This window comes from Balaenoptera musculus, chromosome 20 (assembly GCF_009873245.2).
Source record: "Balaenoptera musculus isolate JJ_BM4_2016_0621 chromosome 20, mBalMus1.pri.v3, whole genome shotgun sequence".
NCBI classification, from domain to species: Eukaryota; Metazoa; Chordata; class Mammalia; order Artiodactyla; family Balaenopteridae; genus Balaenoptera; species Balaenoptera musculus.
Window position 1 is genome coordinate 31092025 of NC_045804.1, and position 20762 is coordinate 31112786.

Here is a 20762-nt window from a genome sequence, read left to right on the forward strand (position 1 = left end):
AATAGTGGTCAGAGTGGGCAACCTTGTCTTGTTCCTGATTTCAGAGGAAATGGTTTCAGTTTTTCACCTATGAGAATGAATGATGGTGGCCGTGGGTTGGTGATATATGGCCTTCATTATGTTGCGGTAAGTTCCCTCTATGCCTACTTTCTGGAGAGTTTTTATCATAAGTGGGTGTTGAATATTGTTGAAAGCTTTTTCTGCATCTATTGAGATTATCATATGGTTTTTATCTTTCAATTTGTTAATATGGACAGGACAGGAATAAAGACACAGACATGGAGAATGGACTTGAGGACATGGGGAGGGGGAAGGGTAAGCTGGGACGAAGTGAGAGAGTGGCATTGACATATATACACTACCAAATGTAAAATAGCTAGCTAGTGGGAAGCAGCTGCATAGCACAGGAAGATCAGCTCGGTGCTTTGTGACTACCTAGAGGGGTGGGATAGGGAGGCTGGGAGGGAGATGCAAGACGGAGGGTATATGGGGATATATGTATACATATAGCTGATTCACTTTATTATACAGCAGAAACTAACACAACATTGTAAAGCAATTATACTCCAATAAAGATGTTAAATAAAACAAATAAAAATAAAAATAAAAAACCAAGAGAGTTAGTCCCTCTCTGGTGGAAGAAAGCCAAAGAGTTTAATGAAACTCCTAAACAACTGGAAGTCACGTAGTGCACAGAAGAGGCCAGTTTGCAGAAAGAGAGAAGCAAGAGACAATGAGAAGGCAAAGAGGAGCCTTCCCAAGCTCCCCACACTTTCCTCAGCCAGTGTGACTTTCACTTATGACACCCCAAGAATTTTCATCAATAAAAAAATATTAGTGCCCGTCTCATAAGGTTGTCTTGAAGATGGTCTGTGATGATACAAAGTATTTAGTACAGAGCCTGCCCTGGTCTGTGTTCTGCAAATAGTCATTGTCATGGTTAAGATCATCAGTATCATTCTTATTCTTGTGAACTTGGCATTCCAGAAACTGAACAGCCCGTAGTTCCAACTGTGCTATTCCACACCTGTGTACCTTGTACCGGGCATACCTCTCCTGTTCCCCACCTTCCTAATCTACTGCTATGCTATCTACAAAACCTTCCCGAGGCCCCTCTCTGAAGACTTCCTAAGCCATTCAGACAGAGTCAGTCACTTCCCTCTTCACAGTCCCTTTTTCTCTCTCAACTGTTCAGATCATACTGACGTAGGTATCTAGTTAACTGGCTGTCTCCCCACCTGACTGCAGGGAACCCCATACTTCTCTTCTTTGCTTTAATCCTCAGCATCCAGCATGGCACTTGGCCCCGAAGGGTCCTCCATCAGTGTTTTGTACACTGAGGAGAAGAGGACCTGCAGAGTCAGGAAGACAGGCCCGCTGAAAGCTCCTCAATCTTCATGTTCCCTGCCTGACATTAAAAAAAGAAAAGCACTAACAGATGGGGAATCATGTGCTTGGAGTCTAGTAAAAGTGGCGCCCAAAGAGCCAGGAAGCCTGCTTCCAGCTCTGTGCAAAGACCGGTAGTAGATGTGAAGCCTGCGAGATATGACCAGTAGGAACGGTGAGCTTAGAACATGTCTGTCAGTGTGTGAGAAGACCTAGCACCACCTCTAGCCAAGAAAGGCCCTTTCTCCTGCTTCTCCCACTCTGGCTCTCAGCCTCTGTGATGTAAATGTCCACATCCTCACCGTTACTCAATGGGAGAGAAGTCCCAGCAAGACTGTGTGCACCTGGCTGGCACTGCCTGGTGGCATTAAGGCCATGCAACTCACTTGCCTCACTCTGACTCCATGCCCAGCAAGGATGCTCCCAGGGAGAGTGTCCATATGGGGCAGGGAACACACTGTCCAGCTGACACGAATTTTTAAGTATTGCTTGAAGTTCAACATACCTGGCATGCCCAGAGCTCCTTTCCAAAGGAAAGCTGTGCCAAGTTAATATGGTGGCACATGGTTTGTGCCACGTGTTTGAGTTAAACCAGCTGCCTTGGCCTCTAGTAATTGAATCGATTACCAATGTCCCAACAAAGACACCCACTTATAGGCATCAGGTTGGCCAATCACTTATGAGATGGCTCACTTGAAACTCCGCCCAGTGCAAAAACTCGATATAGAATGGTGACGATGCCTACGGATCAACCTTTGTCTTGGCGTGAAGACACAATGAACAGAGGGAAGTTTGTCCTGCATCTCTGCATGCGGAGAGCAAACTGTTCCTGTTCTCTCCAGGTCTGCAGGATGCGGTGGTCAGGGAAGTACTTGATCCATGACAGCGTGTGTCCTTAGCACAATTTTGTGGTCTTCCTCTCTGCATGTTTAGCCTAACATTAAATTCTCATCACCTCAGGGCATCTGGCCTTACATTTTCCATGCACCTAAAAGAGCCTAATGCGCAGCTTGGAAATTATATTTTAGAGAGTGACTAACGCTAATCGATTTTGCTGAGCCTGATTGACCCTGGATCCTGAGAAAACTGAAGACTAGATTCTAGGTCATGGCAAGTCCTTGCCTCTGTAGCTCAGCTGTCTCTAACTTCAGTTATATTTACTAGATTTGAAATATTGTCACGTGGTAATGAAGCCACAAATTTCTATTCCTCAGCTTTTAGTAAGACACAGGAAATGGGCATCCCTCCTCTACTCTGGCTAAAGAGCTATTTGGAATCTGCTTTACTTAATTCTTTCATTGAACTTCAAACTCATGTCTTTTGGAGTCTGGGAGCAATAGAAGGTGGCTGCCCTGGGGAAAGGGAGAAAAGGGTGAGAAGAGAAAAGGACATGTGTGTTTGGATGAAAAGGAGCATCTAATATCATGGACCAAATAAACAGAAATGCAAACGCACAAGTGGGAGCGCCCCTGCAAAGAAGCAGAAAAACAGAAAATGCAAAAATGCCCCACTAAACAAGTTCTCACATTTGTTTAGTTCTTCACAATTTACCAAGCACCTCCATGTGCACTATCTCATTTAGTCCTCCAAGCGTCTCTGTGAGCTTTAGTTTATATTTTACACAAAGAAAGTGGAGATCTGAGAGGTTTTTCAAGGTCACACGACAGAGATAGAATTTGAACCATTTGGAAGCCCAGCAAGTTTATTGGATGGATGATTACCATTCATTTACTGTATGGAGGTTAAGAGCGCAAGATTTGCAGTCAAGCAGAACCGTTTTCAACTACAGCTTCTCCATGTCTCAGCTAGCCATAGGACCATGGCAAGTCACTGACTTCTCTGAGTCTCACTGTCCTCAGATGTAAAATAGGAATAACAATGCTCCATACCCTATGCTGTTGTTGAAAGTAAAAAATGAGATAGTGTATTGAAAGTGTTTAATGCTGCGCTAGAACACAGTTAAGCACACAGTAAATGTGCCTTTTCCACCTTCATGTTGTTGTAATTATTATTTTAGTAGGAGCAGTAGTAGATACCGAAGTATGTCTCGCCCCAAACTCTGTGTTTATTCTACTGTAACACACTGCATTGATTTTTTTTCTCTCCCTTTTTCACATATATCTTTTTCTTTCCTTCTCTTCAACACAGTTTTTCTTCACCTTCCTTCCTATCACACATCCATAAAGCCTCTGGCTTTCAATAAACACACACATACTTGGCTTACTACCTATCTGTTTGTCCCAGTCTTTCTCACTCGCATTTACTAAGCACCCCAGGACCCAGAGCTGGGATAGGAAGCCCAGCCATGGTCCTTTGCACGAGTCATCCTTTGGAGGAGAGCTTAGCCTTCCAAACACATGTTTGATTGTTTTTGGTTTGCATGTTCCTGCACCAAGAAAACGGATTTGAGGGTCTCCAGTAGTTAAGCTAATTCAATATAATTTTCCATTTTCGGTGTTTTAGCTGGGATAGAGGTTTCAGGAAGGAGAGAGAGAAAGCTGGGTTAGGTGTATCCAGCTCAACGCCCATGTGCTGCCTTTTACTTCTGATTTAATTTCCTGGATAAAGTGCCCTTTCTGGCAACAAGATGAACATCTTCATCTAGAAGTTTGGCTCCCTGGCATATAAAGACTTTTATAACCCCAGTGCTTATCTCTCTCCACCCCAGGCTCCCAGCCCCTGGTAGGGTACAGTGGCAGGCATTGTGTGCTCAACAAGGTTTCACACCCATTGGGAATCTGAAACACAGACACTATTTACCCTGCAAAGACCTTTCTGCAGACCTGCAGGGCCAATGCCAAGGTGGTTGCCTCACATCTGCCCCCACTGGGCTGTGAGAAAGACATCCTTACCCAACCTCACTATTCAAACTCCTGAAATAAGACAGGTAGAAACCATTGGTTGGGCAGAAGGCTGATTTCCAGAGCTTCGGGCTGTGCTGGCATCTTTTAAGAAGTGGATTCTGAGAAACCTTTCTTCTATGGTCATTTCTATTTTTAGGAGAGTTCCATACCCCGGGAGCCTCTGTTATCCTTCCTTCCTTGAAGAGGCAACTGAAGAGTTTTCCACTGACTTGTCAAATGTTCTCCTTATAGTATTTATTTGTTTGGATTTATGCAACAGAGGTTTAGTTTTGACTTTTTCCCCCCCAAGCACATGCAGGTTAGGACAGGAGTGCTAAAAATATTCATAGTTGTAACCAAAAGCATTCAATAGACTTGATTATTTGCACATATACATAAAAAGCAAATTGGCCATTGCCTCTGCCTCTAGGCTCTTATTTACCTTAATGTGGACAACTTTGTAGAAGGTCTTGTAACAAACCAAACGAGCCATCGAAAGTGAGCCATTCATATCAGCTATGAACTTGGATGAACTTTGTTCTGTTGCTTGATATGAATCAGAGCCCAGGAAACTTAGAAATAGCGTTATTCTGTCCTTGGAAATAAAGCACCCACTTTCCCTTGGGGTCAAAGGTTTTGGTCACCCACAAATACACAGTCAAATAATTTTCAATAAATGCACCAAAGCCATTCAAGGGGGAAATAAAAGTCTTTCCAACAGTTGCTGCTAGAACAATCAGGTATTCCCATAAGAAAAAAATAGAACCTCAACCCCTACCTCAGTGCTATCCACAAAAATTAATTTGAGGTGGGTCATTGACCTAAAAGGAAAAGCTTAAACTATAAAAGCTTTAGCGGAAAATATCTCCAAAACTCAGGATTCTTAGTTCACAGAAAGTAATAACCATGAAAAAATTTTAATACATTTCATCAAATTAAAGTTCCATGAGTACATGAGTTTTTGCTCATGGAAAGGCAATGTTAAGAAAATTAATAGGCAAAACAACAGCTTGGAAGGAAACACAACACATATATTTGTCAAAGGACCTGTACCCAAAGTATATAAAGAACTCCTAAAATTCATAATAAAAAAGACAAACAACCCGATTTTAAAATGGGCAAGGAACTTGAACAGACACTTTGCACAGAAAGATGTACAAATGACTAATAAGCACATGAAAAAGTGCTTAACATCACTTGTCATCATGAAAATTCAAATTAAAAGCACAATGAGATATCCACCCACTTCAATGGCTAAAATACTTTAAAACTGACACCACCAAGTGTTGGTGAGAATCCAGAGCAACCAGAATTCTCAACTGCTGCTGGAAATGTAGAATAAGTCACCTACTTCAGGAAGGTGTCTGGCAGTTTCTCAGAAAGTAAAACATGTATCTACCCAATGAAACCAAGTCCACTCCTATTTGTTTATCCAAGAGAAATGAAAACACATTCACAAACTGTCAATTTCCTTTCTCCATATCTTTACCCATGTCATTCCCTTCTGGAATTCCCTTTTTCCTATCCCATCCCTGATTTCTGCATGTACAAATACTAGGCAGTCTTAATGTCCTGTTTTGAGGAAGCTTGCTGGTTCCCTTCCCTTCTCTTTATCCTCCAGACCTCTCCTGTACTCTTTCTGTGTTTCTCATAGAACATCACTTTTCACATTGGTTACATATGGCATATCGCCAGCCAGTCTCTAAGCTCCCATCCGACCTGATCCCTCTGGTCTAATTTATCTTTGCACAGCACTCAGAGCTTTACACAAGTTGTTTTGAACTAGTACCGAATGAATGACTGAGTGGACACATATTCATCCAATGACACGCTGGACTTACGGTCAGAAGATCTTGGTCCGAATGCTGGCTCTGTCCAATGATGTTGGATAAATTCTCTGATCTTATTTGCCTTTATTTAAGATAAAATAACTCAATGACTGTGGTAGACTCTTACTTTGGGGGCCTCCCAATGAAGTATGCCACCCAACTTCCATGCCCTTGTATAGTCCCTTCACACACTAACTCAAGGCTTGGCCACGTGTCTTGCTTTGACCAATGGAACATTAGCAAGAAAAGTCCTGATGAGCTCTGCACATTGGGGCTTCTCTTAGATGGCTGGCTCTTGGCAGCCCTGAGCTGCCACGTAAGATGTCAGACTACACTGCTGGAGAGACCACACAAAGAGACCATGTAAGGAGGCCACATGAAAGTAGAGAAACCTTGACACTCCATGGACAGGAAGAGAAGGCTGGCCATCTCAGAGTCCCAGCTGAGCCTAGGCCAGATTGCAAGATGATGAGAGAAAATAAAATGGTTGTTCTTTTAAGCCAGTAGGTTTTTGAGTGATTTGTTTGGAGATGTCACTTCCATCTATCCATTTTTGCTCATTTAAGACAATCTTATAAGGCACATATATGCCAGGCCCGAAACTAAACTTCCTTGAGGGTTAGATATGTCTTATTCATCTTTTTCTCCCCAGTTCCAGCATAGTCCCTGGCATACAGTTGGTGCTCAATAAATGTATGTGGCATTAGCTAAAAGTCTGATGTTTTTGGAATTTGGTTGAAATCTGAAATATTACAGCACCGTCTCACTTAGAACGGTAACTTATCTTTCGTCATAATTTTCTAGTGAGGAGAAATGTAGAGGTCACTTGATCATATGCCTTTTACGAGGAAACTGCAGCTCAAAGAGGGAAAGGCACTTGCCAGAAGTCACCCTGCCAGGGGCACCCTGCACCTGGTCTCCTGGCTTCCAGATGCCATCGGGGGCTCCAGGGAAGAGCCAATGAGACTCCAGCGTATCCCACCTCAGAGGCAATCTTTACAGAGGCCTTTCTGCCTCATTGAAAGAATATTTTCTTTAATTTGTGCCCATTCCTTCTTTCAGTCCCTTCCCCAGATGATGGTACCCTAATCTTAGCGAGGAGACGTAGGCGGGGTGGAAGACCCCGATGCCTGCTGCGAGCTCTCCAAGCCTGGATGCCAGCGCTCCCACCCAACCCACACCTGGTTGCACGCAGTGCTCAGCGACCACCAGCGCCCTGCGAACAAACTGGCAAAGCTGCAGCCGCTGCGATGGTCCTGAACGCTTATACCACTTTAAGGGAAACTTTACAAAATTATTTTAATTACCGTGCAGATCTCGTAACCCAGGCACAGTCATATGTTCTCTCCTAGAGCAAATACTCCTGAAATACCATTCCCTGTGTCTCCTGTCCTCACTCAACTTCAGGCCAAAGTTTATCCCTATGAATACACCCTTCAAAGCGTGGGAAACAGTTCACAGAGAGTCTCTGTCGTCCCCCTCTCTGTTTTTTGTAACTCATTAGAACTTCTAGCAAGTACGGGGCAAGAGAGAGGGTGCTAAGCTTGGCTGGCGCCGGGAGAAATATTTAGAAGGGTATTTTCAAGTCGATCTAAACCAATCATTGTCGAACTTGGTTGCTCCTTAAAACCACTCCGGGAGCTTTAAAAACTAATGTTGCCTGGATGTCAGCCCAGAGGTCTGATTTAATTGATCTAGGATGCGGCCTGGGCATCTGGATTTTTTTTTTTTTTTTAACTCCCTAGATTATTCCCAGGTTGAAAACTACTGAGATAAATGTCTCATTCCTCTTCTTACTCTGAAAAAGTTAGATTATCAGCCCGGGTCGGTGGCCCAGGGGACCTGACGCCCTGACGCCTGTCTCTTTGCAGCCCGCCAGAGCCGCACGGTCCCAGAAAATTGGCGCGCGCGACGACGCTAAACACGCAACGGCGGGCGGGCGGGCCCGCCTGGGGCCCCGCCCCCGCACGCCTATCGGCGCGCGGTGCGGGCCCTGACGTCACTCTTGTCAGGCCGCGGCACATGGGCGGCCGGATGCGCTGAGCCCGGCGCTGCGGGGCAGCGGAGCGCGGGGGAGCAGCGGCCGCCGGCTCGGGGAGGGGGTGGGGTCGGACGGCCCGCGGCCTCTGAGCTCGCGCGACGCGGCCGGGCGGTGCGGTGCCTTCCGCCCTCTGCAGCCGTCTGCATATTTTTTCTTTCTTTTTCGCAATTTTGAACATTTAACAAGACGAGGGGTTCGAGGCAAGTGAGAGCATCCTGCACGTCGTGGAGGAGCCCGCGGGCACTTGGCGCACTCTCTGGGGACTGCACTGGGAATCCGAAAGTTTTTTGTTTTTATATTTTTACGCAGATGTATTTATAAAGACATAAGTAATTTTTTTTTCTTCCCTGTCTCCACCGCCTTGAAAGCGAGAACTTTTGGCAAAGGACGGAGGAAAAAGCTCAGCAACATTTTGGGAGGAGGTTGGGGTTGTTTTTGTTTTTTTAAGAAAAAAAAAATTTGAGTGCATCGCGATGGAGAAAATGTCCCGACCGCTCCCACTGAATCCCACCTTTATCCCGCCTCCCTACGGCGTGCTCAGGTCCTTGCTGGAGAACCCGCTGAAGCTCCCCCTTCATCACGAAGACGGTGAGCGCTGCCCTCCTGGCTGCCCCGCTCTGGGAAGGAACAACGCTTCCGGGGCCCCCTCCTGGGCCGGGCACCCCCGCTGGAGCATCCATACCCCTCCATCCCTGCCCCCGGCACCCCGGCCTTGCTTTGATGAAATCGAGGAGCTCACCTATCGCCCCACCCCTCCTCCTCAAAGAGGGGAGGGGACCCCCTCGCTGAGCAACGTTTAAAATAGCGTTGGGGACCTGGCCGGGCCTTCCCGGGTCCCGCTCGGGCGGCGCAGGTGGGAGATAGAACTTGACAGGTCAGTGTTCCCTAGATTGAGGTTCACCCGCACACAGAGTGAAACCGCCTGCAGGCAGGCAGAGCAGAGCGGGCTGGGGAGAGAAACCACAGGGCCGGCTTCCACGCGGGTGGGGGCTCGAGTCGGGGGTCCCACTGCGGAGCCTGTGTATTGGGATCCTGCTTATCGCTGCTGTTAGTTGTTAAGTGTTTGGAACTCCCGAGGTGAGAGCGGAGACGCCTGTTCTCCCGGGCTGGGTGCTTCAGAAAGGGGGGTGGGGGGGTGCTGCGGTTGGCTGGGGGAGTGGTCTCTGGGCGGGATGCCGCGCACGCCCCCAGCGCTGCCACCTTCCCAGTGCACTTTTCCTGGTGGGAGGGGAGAGCGGAGCAGGCTCACGTGTAACCGCGCAGGAGCCTTCTCTGGCTTGAGCCTTTTCTTGGTAAGTCCCAAACCTTCCCCAGGCAACCTTGGTTGGAGCGGGCCAGGAGGGGTCGTGCGAGGAGGCGCCGAATCCAGCTGGTGCCGCCAGGGATTTGTCGTTTGGGTTTCATGCCTTCGATATCACAGTAGCAGACATGAACCGTGCGGTGAACCGTGCGGCTCAGAGTGTAAAGTCTTGAAAGATCATTTGGCTACAAGTAGCCCGGGATTACTCGCATCTTCTTTCCTAGGGCAACCTGTTGCATTACAAGAGTTGAGGGGTTTGGTTCACCGTCTGCAGAACATAGCTTCCCTCTTAACTCCCCTTTAAGGAGGAGCACTTGGGAGGAAGGTGCTGCCTGCAGCCTTTTGCATCTGTGGGTGTTTTAAAGTCAGATTCTTGGGAGATGAGACCATAGAGGATTAGAATGAATGGCGGTGGAGACTGTGTTTCTGTGAGGAAGAAGCTCAGAAGCCAAATTGCTTAATCCCAGATGCCACCTGCACCTGGGACTTGTCCCAGATGCCACCTGCACTAGACTTGTCCAAATCCAGAGCGCTGGTTAAAGACCTAATGGGGTGAGTGATACTTCCAGGTAGAAAGCAGCTGCACACCTCCATCACAGGTATACAGGGGAACCACCTTTTCTGATATTTGTGCTTTTGACAGGTTGCATACGTGTATAATTTTTGAGTTGGATCATACTTCAGTGTTTGGGGAAGAGGAGGAAGAAAACACTTTGTATTTAAAACCAAACCAAAACAAAAAACTCCTTTTGTAAAATACAACGTACCTCAGTGGCTTTAGAAGCAAACACATGTGGGCTAGGCAGTTCTCAGCTTTCCTCTCTGCAATGTGAGGCATTGGTCAAGCTCCTGTTAAGTCTCAGAGCCTCCATTACTTCACTGTGAATGGGGATCGTCGCTATTTGCAAGTTTATTATGAGATTTTTTGGGGGAAAAATATATGGAAAGAACCAGGGATGTTAGTAGGTGCTCAGTACATGGTATCAAAAAAGGGTGGAGAGTCCCTGCTTTACCAAAATTAGAATTATGAATGCACTGGCTTTCTAAATCTGAATGACCTCATATTGTTACTGTAATGAATTTTCTGGAGGATAAATCATGCCTGGTTATTGGCTGTTTTCTTAAAAATCACAGCAGTTGTATGTAATTGCAGGTGTTATTTTACCACTGTAGATTTAAATTATTGTCTCCTCAAATAATGCACTGAATCCTGTGCTGTCTTGTTTATATCCCAGATCAGTCTCTAGCCCTGTCCTGAGGACTAGTGCTTTCTCTCCAAAGTAAATAGGAAGATGTTGAAAAACAGGCAGAGATCCATGTCCTGCCTGAACTTTTAACTCTAGATCCACAAGAACCAGCAGCTAGAGGAGAACCCCGGCATTTGTGGGAAGTAGTTTTGTAGCAGAAGCCAGGAGGAGTGATTAAAAAAGCAAGACTTATTCAGTTTCTTTTTTAAACTCCAATTTCCTCCCCACCCCCCTTTTTGCAGCATTTAGTAAAGATAAAGACAAGGAAAAGAAGCTGGATGATGAGAGTAATAGCCCGACGGTCCCCCAGTCAGCATTCTTGGGACCCACCTTATGGGACAAAACCCTTCCCTATGACGGAGATACTTTCCAGTTGGAATACATGGACCTGGAGGAGTTTTTGTCGGAAAATGGCATTCCCCCCAGCCCGTCTCAGCATGACCACAGCCCTCACCCTCCCGGGCTGCAGCCGGCTTCCTCAGCTGCCCCCTCCGTCATGGACCTCAGCAGTCGGACCTCTGCACCCATTCACCCTGGCATCCCATCCCCAAACTGTATGCAGAGCCCCATCAGACCAGGTAAACTCTCAGAAGGTTCCCCCTTCAGGTGGGGAGGAGGGGGAAGGAGGGAGAGGGTGGGGGTGATATAAACGTCTTAATGATCAGGGGTGCTTTAGCACACTTGAAAAGTGGAGTCTTGTATTTCATTGTAGTGGTTGTCCCACTTCAATGAGCATATCATCTGGAGAGTCAGCTAAAGGCAGATTCTATGGAACCTACCCCCGGAAATTCTGATTTTTCAGGTCTGGATGAGGCCCAGGAATATGCATTTTTAACCGGCTCCCTGGGGGATTCTAATGCAGCTGATCCAAAGACTGCAGTTTAAGAAATATCAACCTACAGTTAATGATTTGGATAATTTAGGCATCCATCTCATCTTCTGTCTCTTTTCCTCATTCCCCAAATACACAGAAAATAGGACCTTGCTGAATGATTTGGGTAGACTGTCTATAAGGCTGTGGTTTACCTATATGCATTGTTCTCTGGCCCAAAGGAAAAAAATGTGAGTCAGGGGTGTGGGACAGATAGCTTTTCCATCCATTTCATCTTGTGTTGTCGTCGATTGAGAAACTAAATCTAAAAGCAGCTCTCATATTAAGCGTGGCTTAGCCTTCTTCAGCATCAGATCCCGTCTCTCTCTTTTCCCTATTCCTATAAACCAAATTGTTCTTATTTTTTTTTTTCATTTTCATCTGTTCACCACACGTAATCCACTTTTATCAAAACCCACAAGGCCACAAGGCTGGCTTTAAAAGGTGTTGAAATATTACACAAAAACGTTACCTGAAATGACCAGTACTTCAAAACCCACCGCCAAATGCTCAGATATAAACACAAGTTGAGGAAGCTCTGTCTTCGTGCCTTTAGCACCCTGTCGTACAAAATGAACAGGAAGAAAGGCCATTTCACGAGCGCAGGTAACCAGGAACAAAGATGCAGCCAGATAAATTGTCAGGAAGGTCGCTGAGCCGAGGGCCTTAGCTGCGGGGAGGACAGAAAGCAGGACGATGGGAGACTTGTGCTAGAGATCATTCCTGAAGTCTATGTCCTCAACTCGTGTAGAATTTCTGTGACACACAGAGCGAGATTAAAATGAAAGGAAACGGTGCGGAGGAGGAAGAGAACGCCCCTGCCTTGAAATGTTAGTGTTGGAGTTGAAGCTCTCCCATCAAATCTCTCTGTGCTGCCCCTTCTCCAAAACCCACCTTGAATTATAACTTCAAGGCTACTGGCTGGAATGGCTTTAAGTCTTAGCCTCTGACCACCTCAGAAGGCCACAGGAGCTTAGGGAAACACTCCTTTATGTGACCCTGAGCCCCTGTTACTTAGGACATACAGGCTGTTTTCCCAGGAACAGACAACAAAATAAATAACCATTCAGAGTGAGAAAACAACCAGGAGGAAGGGGACAGAGCCCCAGTGAGAAGGCGCAGTTATGCCTCAGTCATCTTCTCTGCAGAATGAGACTGACCACTTCGTAGCCGTGTGACCTTACAAAGTGATGCAGTCTTTCTGGGCCTCAGTTTCCCTTTGTGTAGGAGGGTATAATTTCTATTTGATTGGACTATTGTGAAAATTAGAGACAGTATGTATAAAGGGTCAAATGACTAGCACTAGTTATTTTTTAATGAGAGCAGTTACGATCATTATTCTGTGTCAACTTTCATCATTTATTCCAATTTCTGTCTTCTGAAATACCTTCATAAAGTAATTAGGTACAGTATATAACCCTTTATTCTGGAGAGAAATGTCAGGAGATTTTGAGCAGTAGTTTTTGGCTTGGGGTATTCTAAGCCTAACACTTATAATCAGTTGACAAGTATTTCTCAGTTTTCTGTCACGTACAAGATATGTGCCATGTTAGAAACTCTGTATTTTTTCCCAAGAAAAATGCAGATATTGGGACCCCACCCTTAGGTTTCTACTGAAAAATCAAGAATTGGGGTTTTGGAGTTTGAAGCTTCCTTAAAAGTCATTTGTCAGGGCTCACAGAGTCAGTATTAATTAATGACTTTCAGAAACTTCTGATGCCCGAATCAGGTTTGCAATCCATAACAAAGGACTGCTGAGTTTCAGTGGCTATCGTTTTGTTAGGTTATGGAATTAAAAGGCACTAGGATCCAAGGGGGCACTGGCATCTAGATATAAGCTCTTCATTTAAACGTCTTTTTTCATAATGGAAACACACTTCAAAATAATACTCTTGAATTCATTTAAACTCAGTGATAGTCCTGACAAAAAAGGAAAAGATGTTAGAGCTCTTCTTAAAATACCAAATGCAGGTAAAATAACACTGCTTTTCTTACAGTGGTGATCATTATAAAGGTGATAATGCAAATTAAAATTCCAGGGAATGTGGAATTGTTGGGTGGTATATCACAAGCAAACCTGAAAAAAGGAGGAAGTTATTGATTATTCTCTGTAATCACAGTGGTGACCAGAATAGAAATACCAAGTTAATCTTGAGGAAAATAAGTCCTCAGAAGGGAAGAGCACAGATGTAGCTGTGAACATTCTGGGAATTGTAGAATTTCAGTCTAGAGCAAGATTTCTCCGCTTTGGCACTGTTGACATTTCAGGTAAGTCTCTGTTGTTAGGACTGTCCTGTGCATTGTAGGATGTTTAAGGGCATCCCTGGCCTCTATCCTCCAGAAGGCAGTAAAACCACCCCCTCCCACAACCTGTGACAAGTAAAAATGTCTCCAGTTACTGCCAAATGTCCCCTGAGGGCAAAATCACCCCCGTTGAGAACTACTGATCTTGACTTTCGATTTGAATGACAAAATCTGGGCTTAATTCGGAGTCCTGTCACACACATGGATGCTTTTTACCTCCTGTAATGCTTTATGGCAAAACTTTTGAGAAGGTCAGGAGACCTCAAGTTGCCAAGAAGAAATATAATGTTAATAAGAGTATACTTATACACTTTTAGTTGGTAAAACTGAGACATCAGACTAATCAGGAGATAATTGCAAAGCAATTTTATTAAACATTTGTTTTCTGCTCTCTGCTCAGCATGCATCTTTTGAGTTACACTCAGTAACATTGTGCCATTAGTGCTGCCTGTGTGGTTGAAAGGAAATGAAGCCGTGAGGTGACAAATTATGCATTTCTAGGTTTACCCCAAGTGTGTCTTGGAATGAAAAGGTGAGCGTTCTTGTGAATTCTCGTACTGTTTACCCTGACTGCCCTCCAACCCCTTTCCTGTTTTATGTACTCATCCTTATTCCTCTGTCTAGCTATCTGATCAAAGAATGAATTAAATATCTGAATACAATTTTCCTTGAAGAAATGACCCAGGGATCCATTGAAACCTCCTGTGGCTATGGGGTTATTGCTAAGCTTTCTGGGGTGACATCTTAATGAAGGAAGAGTGGTGGTTCCTGGATGCTATAGCCACCTGCACGGGCTTCTCAGTCACCTGAGATGCAGCTTCCTGGACTTTCCCAGGCCAGCAGAGATGGCAGGAAATCATCCTGACCACTTCGATGTTTGCATGTCAGATGCTATCAGAGGTGGTACCCAGGAGTGCTTTCCTGGAGCTATGTGCTACATACTGGAAAAATAAGAATCAGTTTGCCCTGAGAATTGAGCGATTGCTTTAAGGACAGCAGTCCCTTTAGGGAAGTCATCTATAGCAGACAAAGGCAGAGTTATTTTTAAATCACATGCTTGTAAAGCCAGATTTGAAATTGTTTCCTCTGGTGGTTTTTCTTTGAATAGCTTGGGGGTGTCCTACCACTTTAGACCCATATTCAGCTGAGAATTACGAAGCCTCTCTTTCCAGTTCTGAGCACAGAGCCTAGGTTGTGATGAAGGCTGGTTATGGAGTGAAGTGAAAACCCTTACATGTGGTGGTGAGTGGGAAGAGGAGGGCATGAATGGGTGGCCCAAGGAGAGTGAGGAGGTAGGGGAGACCCCATGGTACCTTTGCAGGATGGAATCCGTGTCCTGGAATTGCTGACCTTGCCTTGTAATGAGCTTTTCACATGGAAGGAAGATGCTGGCTCTGGGATCTGAACAATGATGGAGGGGAGTTCTGTGCTGGTGGTTCTGGGATTATGAGAGTCCTGCTTAGGCAACAGGCTTCTTTTGGTTTTTCCAGCATCATGAGATGAAGCTTCAGTTTCTCCCTCCCCTTCAGGGCATGCAGTTCATATATTGTCCCTTCCAGCATGTTGATAAATCTGCAGATTGGGAGCGCCCTGATTGAATTGAGGTGCACTGCGCCCCAAGTATATCCTGGAAGTGCTTTTCATTCATCAGGATCAAGGAGATCACGAGGGGAGAGAGACAGCTTTGTTCTGGAAGCAGGCAGACTTTTTTCTGTTTCTTGTAAAGGTTTGTCTTCTCCACCACACCTTATAGAGGACAGGCCTGCCGTGTTCTCTTGGCTTTGTCGTGTGAAACATTCCCAGGACAGTGGATCCTAGCCTTCTGGCAAAAGGTATTCCCAGACAGGTATGGACAGCAAGGGTGACTGGGTGCTTAAGAGTATCAGCTCTGGGCCCAGGGACTTGGGTTCACATCCTGGATTTGTAACCAGAGGTCGATTCCTTGACCTCTTTAAGCCTTGGTTTTCTCATCAGTAGAATGGACACTGTAAATAGTCCCCCTTTTGTGGGGTTTTAGCAGGGTGTGTGGCACATGCGTACTCAGAGCCTGGAGCTAGAATGATGTCGTGGCTTGCAAGCAGGGAAAGGAATGGCTTATTCCCAAACCCGTTCTCCATTTAGGGATTTGTTTCATCCAGTGCCCTTCCCTCTGCAAAAATAGGACATGTGTTTTGTTTTTTTTTTTTCCCCAGCATGCCCAGGCCCTATTCCATATAGCCTGCCTGACTTTTCTCCTTTGTTCTGGGTTGGGACGAGCCACTTCCCTGATGTTACCCCAGCAGCTGCGCTTCTGGGTTAGCAACTCCTGTTCCTCCAGTGTGGAAACAGCCGCTCACTGGGTGCCCAGCCCCCAGGTCTCGTGCGAGCCCCGGGCACCCTGGCTGCCTGCCTGCATGACCGTGTGCTCCAGGCACGTGGCTGTGCCCTGTGGAGCTCACCCAGCTCCGGGTGGCGCGCTGGCTGCCTGCCACCCTCCCGCCCCCACTCTCGCTTCCCTTCCCAGGCGAACTACAGCGAGTGCCAGCGAGGAATTGTAATCCTGACCCTGGCATGAGAGAGCTGAGCTCTGGAGGGCCGTTCCCATGCCAGGGAAACCTGCTCTGCCCCACATTCTAGCCAGACCCCAAATGCGGCCCTCTCTCCTGCCTGTCTGCCCAGAGGCGCTGTGTTCTCTGCGCTGCTACAGGAGGCGGGATTCCTGCAGGCCAGCGCCTGCCAGGGGGCTTGCCAGAGTCTTTGCAGTTCAGCGCTGTGTCTACCAGACTAGAAAAATAGCAACATCAAGACAGAGCTCGATAGAGGAGAAGGAAGGGGGTGGGGGTGTGGGTGCGAAGAAAGGAGCTGTGATAACGTCCTGGTGTAGAGAGCCAGAGGATGAGAGACAGCGGTGACTTATTAGGTTTCTCAGAAACCTCCTTTCCAACCGGCACTAATCACTTTTACCCAGGAATCATTTTTTATGTCTCAGCAGTGGAAATGGAGGAAAGAGGGAAGGTAGTAGGGGAAGTAATGAGATTGAAAAAAACATTGGAAAAGAATACATGAGAGAGGGATGGGGAGGTACAGGGCCTGTATTTGATTCTGTAAGGGAATGATTGAGAGTATTGGTCCCATCTAATGTCTTCCTTTATTATAATATTTGGTGTCCCCGCAGCAAATGTCTTAACCTGAAACCACTAAACCATTGTTTTGGAATAAACTGAAATGTGCTGCAGACCTAGATGCCTGCTGGCTCACCATTCAAATGTCCATCAGAATGACCTGTGTTTGAAAAGACACAGATCCATCCAGGCAGTATAGCAGTGTTTTAGGGCATACGATCCGATAAACAAACACACCTTGTGTAAATCCCATCCCTGCCATGCCTGCTCACGATCTCAGGCAGGTCCTTCAAATGATCTGAGCTTCGGATTTCCCACCTGGAACTTCGGAGTAATCCCTGGACCTGCCTCCTAGGATTGTTGAAGTTCATATGGAGAATACTTGGCACAGTAACGGGCACACAGCAACGCCCAATAACAGCTGCTCCGAGTGGCTTTCTCATTCACATCTGATCTCATTTCTCATAGGAGGACCTCACACTGGTCTCCTAGGCAGTCTCCATACTTTTCCCTTCCTAGCCAGTTAAGGCCTCTGGAGTTGGAATTCCTCCTCTGCTTCTCTGCCGAGTCTTGCTCTCCCCTCTCTTCGCCTCTGAGTTTTAAGTAGCCTTGGGTAGCTAACTGTAACCTTTATTCAGTCCTCCTTGTTCATGAGATTAAAAAAATCAAACAAGCACAATGCAGTTCAAAGAAGTTCTTGAGTAGAGGATTTCTCCATGACATATATGGCTAGTAAATCAGTCAATCAATTGTTGTTACTATTGTGAATTTTTACTAGTAGGCAGTAATTATGCTTGAAGGAAATACAGTGACCTCAGGGGTAAAGGAACCATAAAGGCGTGTTAGGGTGCTGGGAGAGGAGAGGAGTCTAGTTCATCCTCCTGCTTACAAGTAAGACTTTACATTAGCATTCCAGAATAATAATTCCTCCTTCCCCCCAATGGTCCTTTAATGGATAAATCTTTCTCTTTCCACAGATTTATTTTCTCATCTTCAAAGTAGCATCTTGGTTGGGTTGATGTGAGCTTTCTCATGTGCATGAAGGGCCAGCATGGTACCTCACCTAGTTGGCCAACCCTTACCCCAGATCCATACTGTTACTTTCCTGCAGTCAATGGTATGAAGATGAGAAAGCCGCAGAGGAAGCTGGCGGGGTGGGGAGCCATGAAGACGGTCCCCAGCAATAGCATCAGCTTTGGCTTTGTGCTGCCCCCTGGGGAAGACAGACAAGGGTGTGACTTGGCTGCTGGTCTCAAGGAGATGGCAGTTTAGTAGGGAAGATAGAACTTGTACGTAAAAAGATGAGCGACAGGACAAGCTTGCATGTTCTCAGTGCCAAGTGATGTGTACATAGAAACCTCCAATATCTATTGAAAAGAGGAGGGTGAAAGAGTAAGCAAGAAAGTGAGTAAAACATTTGAAAATTAATAAGGGAGCAGTGCAGACGGTGAGGGCTGCTAGGCTTCACAGGAAGCAGTCAGTGCCTGGGGCAAGAGGGCCTGGGGCGAAGCTTCTTGCAGGAGTTGGACCTTGTGTTGGGCCTCTGAGTGAGTGGTGGAGGAGCCAGGATGGTGAGTGGCAGAACGTGGAGGCAGGGATGCCCACGGGTGTTTAGGGAACAAGCTGTGGATCCAGTTTGGCTGGTGCAGAAAATTCATATGAAGGAGGCAGGAGTGTGAGTCTGGAGAGGCAGGTGCCAGCCAAGCTGGCAGCTTCATGCGTGCCAGGCTACCGAGCTTGAACTTGATCCAGGAGGCAGTGGGGAGCCATTGAAGGTTTTTGAGCAAGGAAGTGGCATGTGGACGTTTCCTCTTGGGTTCAAGGTTGGATTTGAAACATTTTTAGATACTTCACAATAGTTTCCTCTGGCAAACCGGGACTTCCTTATTTTTGTTATTTTGAAAATAAATACTCTCCCTTGAACATAAAACAGCTTTTCAAAACACAATGTTCTAATGATCTAGAGAAAGTAATTCAAAAACACAGGGTTTAAGTTTCACTTATGAAGCCCATAATTTTGGCAATTGGGGGAAACACTCTTTGGCAAGAAAATAGTTTGAGGGATTTGAATGATTCAGAATTTAAAAGTCCAAAAGCAGGCCTGATCTCATAGGAGTAAAAAAATAGATTTTAATAAGCCCAATCCATTAATATTCATGACTTTACAATGCCTCTGTTATAAAGCTTACTGGGTTTGCAAACAAGTATGTTAAACCTATTTCTAGGAGTGTAGGTTTTTGTTTTTCTTTGCGTGTGTGTATACGTGTATGTGAGAGAGAGAAAGAAGGAAGACTTCGGTGATACAAATAATACTTGATTATAAGGATTACCTGCAGCAGTAATATCAGGCTGAAAACACTTAGGCAAGTGTTTGGCCAGCTTAGTAATTTTACTCCTGAGAGACAAAGGAGTCCTTATTACAGTTTTGTATTCTTGAGTCCTGACCTTGTATTTGTGGCTCTCTTCTTCCCTGAAGCCGGAATTAGCTGCACATCATGCAGAGATCTGGTGGCTGGGGTTGGGGGTTGCTGCTGGAGGAAAGGGACTTTGTGGGAGCAGACAGGCTCTGGGGGAGTGATGGGAGCTGCTGAATGGCACCTGCACGAAGTAACTCACTCAGGTACCCCTGAAGTGTTCTCTGAGATCAAGCCAACATGACAGAAATAAGGAGGAGTTGCCCTAACCCAAACCAGTTCCCTTAAGTAAAAGAAAAAAAACCAAAACAGTCAATGTGTGCAATTGCACCTCCAGCTATGTACAATAGACAATTACAGGAGTGTTGGCAAAATCAGGCATCTGTTGGGGAAAAACTATTCAGTACTCGTTTCTGTCAAATTGGCTTCTGGTGGATATACACTCCATGACTTAATGTGAAAATTCCTAAAATGTTTGTTTTCCTTCTTTTCTGACTTTAGCTAGTATTGTTACTGTTTCAAGTCCCTAACCATCCAGCTCATAATGGGAATCCAGTCTCATTTTCTGTCCTGAAAAATTATACAGTTCCACTGTCACACAGATCTCCTAAAAGTTTTGTTTTTAGAAGTTTAATCTAGGATTTTTTTTTTTTTCATGAATGATTTTTGGAAGAATGCTTTGGAATTTAGGGTCTTGTAACGAGAGATGGCTTGTGGCTAATTAAACCCCTTTCCCTCTCAAATCTTGCCTGGGAGACCCTAGATTCCTAAAAACAGTGAGTGCATGCTGCAGAAGGGTGCTCCAGGGAGCTACAACATTAAATCATCTGTGACAAAATGTTCTCTTAGAAAGTGAGATTGCATAAATGGTTCAGCAGAAGTAAGTGATTTGGCAGAAACTCCTTGAGTGGGAAAGAGCAGTGCTTTCTTTTGTAATTAGCTCTGGGTAACAGTCTGCTTTGATGTCCTTGCTGTGGAACCCAAGCATGGATAGTGGAGCAGAGAAGGAAAGCCTCACTGCTGCTCTGTAAGTGTTTTTGCACTTAATGGAAAGAGTTAAGTGAGGCTGTCCATTCATGCACAATAAATGCCTCTTGAATTGATTTGAATGGGTAAAATGAAGGTTTGTTTGGGGAAGGATGCCACCAGGCCCTGACCAATGGGAATCAAGGCTGTAAACCAGATGAACAAGATCATCTAGATAGGCAGTAATCAGATTGCCCACAATAGAGATCTCAGTACCCCAAGGTAGGAAGAGTTCTTCTAAGGAGAGTGGCAAAGAGTCAAACTCCATCTGCCCAAAGGATTGATCAGAAGACTTAGTTCACCTTAGAATGGATTCATTGTGTTGTGGGCTTAGTATCACTGAAGGAGATTATGGAGGCTTTTACTAGAGAAAACTTTAAAAATAGGATGGAGATCGCAT

General features: G+C 45.6%; 1 protein-coding gene across 3 annotated transcripts in view; it reads left to right on the top strand.

Moving 5' to 3' along the window:
- Window positions 1-8080: 8080 nt before the first annotated feature.
- Window positions 8081-20762, top strand: part of HLF (HLF transcription factor, PAR bZIP family member) — a 52533-nt gene continuing 39851 nt past the window's right edge. For all 3 annotated transcript variants that reach the window (XM_036836523.1, XM_036836524.1, XM_036836525.1), the window contains exons 1-2: window positions 8081-8687; window positions 10889-11224. In XM_036836523.1, coding sequence (XP_036692418.1) covers window positions 8573-8687; window positions 10889-11224 — 451 coding nt within the window. In that variant the 5' untranslated portion in view covers window positions 8081-8572. The remainder of the gene's footprint in view (window positions 8688-10888; window positions 11225-20762) is intronic.